Genomic DNA, 10,314 nt, shown 5'->3' on the forward strand with positions numbered 1-10,314 from the left:
CAGGAGTCAAACTTCAGAGCCCATTTCCTCCTCGTCTGCAGGCTGCCACTGGCTGTCAGACCACAGGTGGCCTGTCACCGTTCTCATCTGATAGCATGTTGATAATTCTGACTCGGTTTTGGCACAGACATTTGCTAAAGTATCTGCTACCACCCTGACATTACAAGAGGAGGACAGTCTCTTTCGTGGCTGACTCCACGCCACCCCATCACTAGCAGACACAGGCCTGGTGTGGTTTGCAGAGCCCTTTCGATCATTGTCCCTTGCGGTGGCTCCTGTGGCCAGGGACCGACGGCTTCAGGCCATTCTGAAGCCTGACACTTTGCTTGCCTTGTACTAAATGGCTCCAGATTACCACGCATGTTGAATGTTTTGGCTGTTTTATAGATTTTTTGTCTTTTATCTCAGTACTGTCCATCAATGTTTCTGCTATTAACAGTCTCATTGCTTTCTAGCTTGTGGCAGCCTTGTAAGACAGAAAAGTGATGTTAGCCGTGCATTTGGAAGTCTTCACGTATGTGGTGAGGGCCTTGAGCCTGTTTTCTGAGGGCAAAATGCATGTTTTGGAGTCTGGGTTTTCACCTGGTGACCATGGGGTCATCTGCTGCCTTGAGCATTGCAAAGCGTGCGTTCATACTTTGCTATTTCTGTTGTCCACAGTGCTCCAGGCTGATGAAGGTGTTCGGGCAGGAGAACACTTGGAGAAATCTCATTGCTGTTGGTTCTGTGAAATCATGGAGAAATCAAGAGTTAGGTCTAAAAGGATCCTATTTGTAGAAATCATTTTTTCCCCTATGTTAAAAAATGGTTATGGAAATTAAGGGAGACGCTGGTGTTTGGACAATTTAAGTTCAATTGAAATCAGTTGAAATTCTGCAAGCATGTTTAAGTTGGAAGGAAGACGTAGCTTTATAATTCACATCCCATTCTAAAACCACTCATTTTTTGTTGAAGGGGATTTAAAAATGTGTCTGTTAGCCCATAGTGTGCATGAAGATTCTCTACAACATCCTGTCAAGGGGGCTTCAGTGTCCATGACCAGAAACCCATCACCCTCAGAGAGAGACCACCATCCACACTGATGGTAAAGAAAAGAAACCCCTCCTTCTCTCCCTCCATCTGCTGCTTCTACTCTGCCCTAAACCAGGGAGACGCAGTTTCCTCATGTCCACTGTGCCTAAAAGGCCCCGTTCTTTCACTTTTTACTCCTCCCTACAGCTTCCTCCCTCTGGCCTGACGGTCTGACTGTGACTTTACCCTCCATTTTTTCTGCAGGTTCTGCCTCTGTTAAGGCAACCCACAACCATACGGTGTCACAGCAAACTTACTGGGAAGCCATACTGACCACATGCTCTACTGCTGAGATACATCCCCCTCTGGACAGTTGGGTCTTTGGGCACAGATCGTAGACTTTACCCATTTCCCGGATAAATATCATTGAACTCTATTCGTTTCCGTGTTTGCCTTTGAGCTCGTCTGTTGGTTCAGATGGCCTCTCTCGGTCTTGTCTGTGTCTGCCTTCTGTATCGGCATGCCTTCTGTGTTCTCGTCCAGGGAGGGCAGGGCAGAGCAGAGAGGAGGTGAGTCGCAGTGGTTCATTTTTTTCAGCACTCCTCCGTGTGGCTTTCAGACATTTGTGTCTCCACCAAAGAACATCCCTTGTGGCTCAGCTGGTAAAGACTCAGCCTGCAATGCGGGAGACCTGGGTTTGATCCCTGGGTTGGGAAGATCCCCTGGAGAAGGGAAAGGCTACCCACTCTGGTATTCTGGCCTGGAGAATCCCATGGACTATATAGTCCATTGGGTCGCAAAGAGTCAGAGAAGACTGAGTGATTTTCACTTCACAAAGAGCATCGGCGGCCACCCCCCCTGCCCGCCTTTGATAGACAGTCAGCTGCTCTCCAGACTTGGGGTGTTGATGAGGAAAGAGGGAGATGTCTGTGACGGCTTCATGCCAAAGACTTTTGTTGGCCTGGGCACATCTCTCAGGGTCTGATGTCCTGCTTTGGGAGTCCCCACCTGACCGGTACTGTACAGTCAAGGGACAGAGAAAGGACTCGAGGGAGGTGTGCGTACCATGATGCTTCCTCGGCCAGAGGTGTGGGGGTTGGGTGGGTTGAGGGTGCTGCTCATGGACATGTGTGTGTGGGTGGCCTGAGACGCACTGGGGGTCCTCACCCACTGGAGGGCCAACAAGGAGTCCCAGTCTTGAGCGGTCTTCATCCTCTCGAGGACCTTGACCTCACTTTCCCTTGGCTCTTACAGTTTTGTTTTGAAGAATTTATTTTTAATTGTGGTGAAATACACATATGGTAAAATTTCTGTCTTAACCACGGCTAAGTGTGTAGTTCAGAAGTGTTAAATATGTCCTTATTATTGTACAACCATCGTCACCATCCATCTACAGAACCCTGTCATCTTTCCAAATTGAACTGTGCACCTGTTACACCCCACCCCTCGCTCGCATCCCCTCAGCCTCTGGCAGCCACCATTCTACTTCCTGTCTCTACGAATGTGACTCCACTGGGTACCTCATACAAGTGGAATCGAACAGAATTTGTGTTTCTTCTGACCGTCCTAGTTCCCTTAATATAATGTCCTCGAGGTTCATCCATGTTGTCGCCTAGGTTGGAATTTCCTTTTTTTTTTTTAAAAAGGCTGTACGCATAGCCCTTAGCGTTTATAAGCAGAGTCTCCCAGAGTTGTTGGGTTCATCCGGTCCTCAGTTTCCCCATGTCTAGTGTCGGGGTGAAGGGGGCAAGCCGCATAGACTCTGTCCCTCCCTCCATTCCATGAACTAACTTGTATCTTCCACCTCTGAATCTGGGTTTTGTGGGCCAGGAACGTAGTTATCAGTGACTTTTGTGGGGACTTGCCTGTTGCAGGCGTGAACCAGCAGGCGTAGGCTGCGGATCCAGGAGGCTGTGTCTTGTCCAAGTGGCACTTCTTCATCTCGCAGGTGATGAGCTCTTCACCGAGTCATAGCCTGATCAACGCCCTCTCTGGTGTCATATCAGAGTAAGGCCTTGCTGGGGACGAGAACCAGCCCGAGACACATATGCTGAGCCTGCCCCTCTGGGGCTTGTCTGACATGGGGTTGGCTGCCCAGGCCTGGCTCTGGGGACTGTGGCCTCTTGAGGGTCCCCCGCAGCCTACAGCCCCAGTCAAGCTGCCCTCAGACCCCCAGCCCCTCGTGGCCCCTCCCCAAATGTGCTGAGGGTGGGGGTCTAGTATCAGTCTTCCTTCTTTTGAACATTAATTTAAAATCAAACTTATGTGTTTAAAAGAAATGCACAGGTATTGTAGAAAAATGAGAAATGTTCTAAGCAGGCACAGAAAGGAAAATCATCAGTATTTCCACTGCTGAGAGGGTTCACTGTGCTCGTCTTCTGTTCTCTTCCTGCTTGGCTCCCCCCTGGAGGGATTTGGAGGGGAGGAAGACCTCCCCTGCTGGGTGAGTCCTGGCCTTTGGTGTGGCCCCTGGGCTCAGGGCACAGGCACTGTTCCAGCCCAAGATCTCGACCCCCGGTCTCACTGAGGCCAAGACTGCTGTCAGTGTGTGGCTGCCTGTGAGCACGCTGGGAGAAGCAGAACCAGCAGGATGTGGAATTTGAACCCTTTAACTTTTTGTTTGCTTCCTGCTGTCGCTGGAAATGCGACCAGGCGAAAGCCAGCTGGGGGTGCAGTTGTGGAATGGGCTCTCAGAGTTCTGTGTGTAAACTGGGCGCTTGTGATCCGCTCACGCTCGTCTCGCCATCTGTTGCCTGCCGCATCGGCCCCTCCATCAAAATTGAGGCAGGAAGTGACGGCTGCATTTTAACCTCCTATCACATTCGAGAAGGAAATGGCCACCCACTCCAGTGTTCTTGCCTGGAGAATCCCAGGGACGGCGGAGCCTAGTGGGCTGGCGTCTATGGGGTCGCACAGAGTCGGACACGACTGAAGCGACTTAGCAGCAGCAGCAGCAGCAGCAGCATAGTCGAGGAGAAGGGGACGACCTGCAGGAGAAGGCCCCCTTCTGTAATAAACTGTGTGGACCTGGGCAATTCCTGGAGCCTTGTTTCCTAACTTGGAACGTGGGGCTGAATGATGCCCTCCGCTCAGGGCGGCCAGAATGATGACAAGGGGCCACAGTGGGCGCTGTAAGGGTGAGTTTCCTTTTCCTTCTGAGCGGGCTTGGAGAGGAAGAGAAAGATGCCCAAATGTGCTTCTGGGGAGAGAAAGAAGCCTGACTCCAGTACAGGGAAGCCTGTCCCTGGGAAAGGAGGTTGGGCATGCCCCAGCTGCGGGCATGGTTGATGCTGCTGAGGCTGCCTCCTGAAGGCTGATCCCGCAAGCGGGTGCCAGGCCTGGTGGCCCTGCCTGTCTCCCTTCTGCCTGCCACAGCTATTTCTAAAGGCCTGGCCCGTTCCGGTGCTGTGCTAAGGGCTGGGGACAGAGTAGTGATTGAGGCCCCCTTGGGGGTGTATGGGGCAGACAGACCACAAGCCAGTCCCAAACCATTAGTGACCCACCTGCTGTTTGTGGCCGGTGCCGTGAAGACAGAGCATGAGGCTCTGACGGAGAGTATAACCCGGGAACCTGCTTTGGACGGGAGGTCCCGAGGGGCTCCCTGAGGCCACGACGGTCAAATGGAGCCCTAAAAAGAGACAAGAACCCCGAGTCAGAGGAAAGGTCTCTTCACTCCCAGGCAGAACCCGATGAAGGGTCCAAGACAGGGGAAGGAGTGTGTCCTCTCTCCAGACAGAGGGACATGGTTGTTAAGGCACCAGTCCTCTGCCTAGTGGAGAAGGCGATGGCGCCCACTCCAGTGTTCTTGCCTGGAGAACCCCAGGGACGGGGAGCCTGGGGGGCTGCAGTCCATGGGGTCGCTAAGAGTCGGGCACGACTGAGCGACTTCACTTTCACTTTTCACTTTCATGCATTGGAGAAGGAACTGGCAACCCACTCCAGTGCTCTTGCCTGGAGAATCCCAGGGACGGAGGAGCCCGGTGGGCTGTAGTCCATGGGGTCACTGGGAGTCGGACACGACTGAGTGACTTCACTTTCACTTTTCACTTTCATGCATTGGAGAAGGAAATGGCAACCCACTCCAGTGCTCTTGCCTGGAGAATCCCAGGGATGGGGGAGCCTGGTGGGCTGCCGTCTACGGGGTCGCACAGGGTCGGACACGACTGAGCGACTTAGTGTGAGGTCCAGCTCTGCCGCTTGTTATTCCACCTCAGTTTCCTCATCTGCAAAAGGGGATAGAGCCCACTGCCTAGGAGTGCTCCAAAGCCGAGGTGCACAAAGTCACAATGTGCTGAGAGCTGCGGTGCTGGTACGTACAGGGCCTGCTCCCGTGAGCACAGCTCCTGTGCAGGGCTTCAGTGTGATGGTGGTTTGAACATCCGAAAGGAAGCGTGGGTAGCGCATGACAAGCACGAGGAGAGGGCACTGGGGGCCCCAGCACTCAGGGTCTTGAAGACCACAGGGGGGAATTTCGATTCATTCAACAGATGTGGATTTTGGTCCAAAACTACTCCCTGTTTGCAATGCTGCTCCCTCCAAAGCTGCTGAGCACTTTTAGAAGAGCCAAGGGGTGGGTGGAACCTAGAAGGGCTGGCTTTGCTGCCTGCTCCTGGGCTCAGGCCTCAGGGACAGGCACTGACTCCCATCTCCTGCTCCCCTGGTGGGATAGTCTCTGGAGCTGGCCCAGACTGGCTGGGGCAGAAGCTGTGGTGGGTGGGGGGCGCCATTTGACCTGTCCAGAGGCTCAGGAAATCTCTCAAATCACGTCAGGCCAGCAGCTGAGTCCACCCACCCAGTCTGGAGGCAGGTCTGTGTGTCTCCTGCCCCCACGCCTGCCCTTGTAGGGGTGCCAGCATGGTTCAGCTCTGTTTGCAGAGCTTGGATGGTCATTAGGACCTCAGGATTCCATGGCTAGCTTCTCCATGTCCTCCTCCACACACACGCACACACACACGCACGCACACACACACACGTACACCCCTTTCTCTCTGTTGGTCCCCATCTTGGAAATGGCACCTCCGTTCATTCATTCAAACTCAGGTGTCATCTGTGAATTCTCTTTTCCATCACCCTCCACCTACAGTCTGTGAGCAATGTGTATAGGCGCTCACCTTGAACATAAATCCAGAATCTGGCCATCTCTCACCACCTCCCCTCTGGCCACCTTGAGCTAAGAGTGCCATCAGCTGGGACCCCATCATCACAGCAGCCTCCCCATCCTCTCCTCAAGGAAGTTACGCTCCAGACACTTGACTCAAGTCTGCTGAAGCTTCCTCTTCCTGCGTCCTGCCTGGCCCTGGTGGCTCCTTGGCTCCTTGGCGGTCGTCCTCCCCTGCAGCCCTGGCTTTGGTCACCTGAATGCCTGCTGCAGGTGACTTCTGTCCCCACTTCAGTGCCACTGCTCTGGTCTTCTCCCTAGCTGTCATGTTCTCTCCTGGGTGTTCCTGTCCCTGTTTCTTTGACATTGCACTCAGCTGTCTACCAAGCATCACACTCCATTCACTTTTTAAATAGTGCTCGCCACTGCCTGCCTTCACATGAAGCGTGCCTGGACTACACTGTGCCTCTCCCCTGGAACTGTGCTCCATGATCCGGTGCTCTTGCTGCCTTATTCCTGCTGAGCGGTCATTAGGGCTCAGAACAGTGCCAGGCGCCTGTGAGACAGCCACTGGTTAAGTGCACAGTCGAGGGTGACCCATGAAAGGAAAGGTCTCCTCTCAGCCCTGGCCCTGGAGAGCTTCATGCAGTGCTGGCCGGCAGCCTTGGAGACAGACAATTGTTCCAAAGCCCCCTTCCACACACTGAACCTGTACTGAGTCCTTTCCCAACCAAGACCTTCAGAACTTCTCAAACTTTAGTTCACGGTGCCCTGAGTGTCCCTTGAACCTCAGGTTAATGTTTCATGTCTCTCTTGGGCTATAAAAAATACCTGCAGTTCTGTTCATTAGATGGTTAGGTCCAAGCAACTCAGTAAGTGTTTCTGTCCCAAAAGCTTAGTAGTCATTTGAAAATAACACATGTATTGAACGAAAAATAATAGTTTTCTTTTATTCTTAAAGAGCTACCATTATTTTCTAATGGGAAGCACATCAGTGAGCTCTGCATGATTTCTCTAAAGTTGGAATCACATTGGATGGCATTGCTCCTCATTTTCTGTTCCGTGTGGATTATTTGTCTGGTGTTTGCAAAATCTGGCTTCACAGAAATATGACATCCTTGAAAGGAGTGCAGCGAGGTCTCCTGCTGAAGCCGTGGGCTGCCTCGTGTGGCAGCTGGCGTGGCATCTGATAGATGTGGCTGGCTTCCGCCTGCCCTTGAAAATTTAAACATCCTTGCAGGGCCCTTGTGAGTCCTTGGGGATGCTTCGGCACATAGTTTGGAGCGTGTGGCATTACTTCATTGGATCCTCATAATGATCCTGTGAGGTGGGGATCATTTCATTTCATAGAAGGACAAGCCCAGGCTCAGAGAAGTCAAGATACTAGTCTAAGGCCACACAACCTGTTGGTAAGGGAACCAAGGCTGGTCGGTTCTCCCTGATGCTCTGGTAGTAATCCTTTGTCCTATCAATCCCGAGGTCTTGTCAGCTCTCCCTAAAGTGTTTGGAAATAAACAGCATCAATCAACCCCTTGACCCCAACCCTAAGTCTGAGAGACTGGAATGTGGACAGTGATGGCAGCCTGTTGTTTTTCCTTCTTCCAGGGGGCCCTCTGTGCTCGTGCTGTGTCCCCGACCCCATGGGACTTTCCTTCCTCCCCACCTACGGCTGCCAGACGAACCGCACGGCCAGCGTGGCCGCCCTGCGCATGAAGGCTCGTGAGCACTCGGAGGCCGTCCTGCAGTCGGCCAACCTCCTGCCATCCACCAGCAGCAGCCCCAGCCCCGTGGCCAAGCCGGCACCCCCGGACGGCAGCCAGGACAAGACCCCTCCCAGCAAGGAACAGAGTGAGCGCGAGAAGAGCGTATGAGGGGCCCGAGTAGCCAAGCCCGCCGTGCCCTCCCCCCTTGCTTCTCCCAGCCTCGGCCCCCACGGAAAACTCTCCAAAGAGCGAGGAAGAAGCCTGCTGCCCTGGGCCTCCTCACAGACTCAGGAAAGGAAGCGAGCACCACAGCTCCCCCAGTGAGTGGAGAGTGCCTCTGGAGTCCCCCCAGTGGGGCTGCTCTGTCCTGGCTTCTCTGGTGTCAGGCCCCGACGGTACTCGTGGGCACCAGAGTCTGCTCTGTGGTGAGACCCCTGGGATTTCCATCTCAGCCCAGAAGTCTGGAGAGAAGGCGAGTTTTTCACCCTTCACTTACCTGTCCCTCTCCTGGGCCGCCTTTGGAGGTCTTATCAACCCAGAGAACTGTGGCATGGGTCATCTTTGAGAGATGCCCAGGGCTCAGTCTTATGTTATGAAATGGGACTGTCCGCCTGACATTAAGAGCCAGGCAATTGCTGAGATCCCAGCCAGCTCTGTCCCTTCCAGCAAGACGAGCAGCAGTGCCCTCTCTCCCATGCTGGCTGTGGGCGTGGTTGGGTTGGAAGGTAAGAAGCTGTGGAGTAGGGAGGTGCCAGCAGGACAGAGCCTGTCCCTGGGGGGACGTGGTAGCTCTGCCACTGGGCACTGCTGGCCAACCACACGGGCCGTCAGCTCCAAGAACTGGCGCTGCCACCTTGACGCTGAAGCCCCAGAGCAAGTGTGGGCCCCGTAACAGCAGCACCCGCCTGCAGCCCCTGCCTCTCTGGACTGGATCTCTAGGTTGGTGGGACGCTGACCATCTGGAAAGCAGTGCTGTGGTCCAGGAGACACTGAGTCCTCAGAGGAGGACGAACCCCCGGGAATGCCTCTGAAAAGTGCGCGTCTGGATGAACTTCCTGTCTGCAGGTCTCTGGCACGTGGAAGGGGCTCCCTAGCTGTTTCTTCTTTTTTTTTTTTTTAAATGGAAGGGAAAAGAAGTAGGAAAAAAGAATGGCGTATGTGCAGAAGTGGAGCACGGGGAAGAGGGCTCCCTTTCGGTGTGCAGAGAATTAATTCCAAAGGGCCAGATCTCCTAGAAGTTTCCATTTCGGTTGGGCGTGTCTGTTTTTTCTTGTGTGGACAGTGAACTTGAAGAGATCACAGGGGAAATGTGCAATACGTGGGTCCTGTCGCTCCCTGGCAGGGATATCTGTTCCCAGAAAGGTTGCAGTCTCTGATGGCTTGCTCATGGTGTTTCCATGCAAACCGTTATTGCTTTTATGATTGTTTTTCTTTCAGTTATTATAATCAAAGGTTCTAGCTTCAGATCACCCTGCCCCCCTTTTTACCTTCCCTTCCAGAAGCCCCCCAAATAACACTCTTAATGTATTGTGCCTCGTTCTCTGATTACCACAAAGCGTTTGATAAAATACACTGTCTCCTTAAAAAAAAAATCAAGTCCTTCCTGCTGTATTCTGCTTGTTGAGTACAAAGATGAAACGATTTGCCAAAAAGCGGCAAAGTTGCTTCCGTTTCTCTGTAATTACGAATGTTCCGTTGAACGATGTAAGCTCAAGCCCTTATGTACACTAACTCTTCAATCTAATTGTTTGATTAAACTCGTATTTCCTCCAGAAAGGAACATAAATAAGTGAACTGTTGAGCAAATTAAGAATACTTAACAGCATTGCATCTGAAAAGTAGTTACGCTGATTAAATTTTGTGTCCTTGAGGACTTTCAGGAAATTACTTTTGATCGTCAATAACACAATTAAGTAAACTACACACACATTAGCATGAATAATTGATAAGAAATTATGTATTACCACGAAGCACTGATTTAATAATTCATGATGCGACACTCTAGTGACTGTGCAAAACTGGATAACATCGAAAAGTCTGCCTGATATTACTGAAAGAAAGGAAAAAAAAAAGCAGCAAGCCTCTGCAGAGATATGGAATACTTAGTTCTGTTGTACAAAGGGGAAAATCACCTTGCATGCTGTAGTTTCTGTTTGTTTAAATACCTGAATAAATTTAGAAGAGTTAAAAAGAAAGATACAAAGAGCTCAGGTTCTCTCTTTGTTTCCCCTAGCCTCCCCGGCCACAGGCCCGGGCAGGCGAGCTTCTCCACTTGGGCCAGCTTGCAAATGGAGTCCTTCTGGAGCTTCCAGGGGAGGGCTTAGAGGCCTCGGCTCTGAAAACTTTTAGCAGATTCTGGGACAAGACAGGCCTCTGTATAGGCCAGAACCTCCCCGGTTCTGGCGCACATAGGAGTCAGCTCTTGTGTCCTGGGACAGACGGAGGGATGGTTGGATGGACACGGCCTCACTGGACGCCCTCGCTGGCCCTCCCTGGTGAGAA

The 10,314-nt window shown here is 52.3% G+C and overlaps 1 protein-coding gene across 1 annotated transcript in view; it reads left to right on the top strand.

Annotated features, from left to right (window-relative positions):
• The window catches only part of DRGX (dorsal root ganglia homeobox), a 30,807-nt gene extending 20,798 nt beyond the window's left edge, over positions 1 to 10,009 (top strand). The window contains exon 7 of the mRNA XM_086381209.1: positions 7,715 to 10,009. Within this exon, the coding sequence (XP_086237335.1) occupies positions 7,715 to 7,980 (266 nt within the window). The 3' untranslated portion in view covers positions 7,981 to 10,009. The remainder of the gene's footprint in view (positions 1 to 7,714) is intronic.
• Positions 10,010 to 10,314: the final 305 nt, after the last annotated feature.

Source organism: Bos grunniens, chromosome 28 (genome assembly GCF_055505025.1).
Source record: "Bos grunniens cultivar Pamir isolate PY7600 chromosome 28, Bosgru_T2T1.0, whole genome shotgun sequence".
Lineage (NCBI taxonomy): Eukaryota > Metazoa > Chordata > Mammalia > Artiodactyla > Bovidae > Bos > Bos grunniens.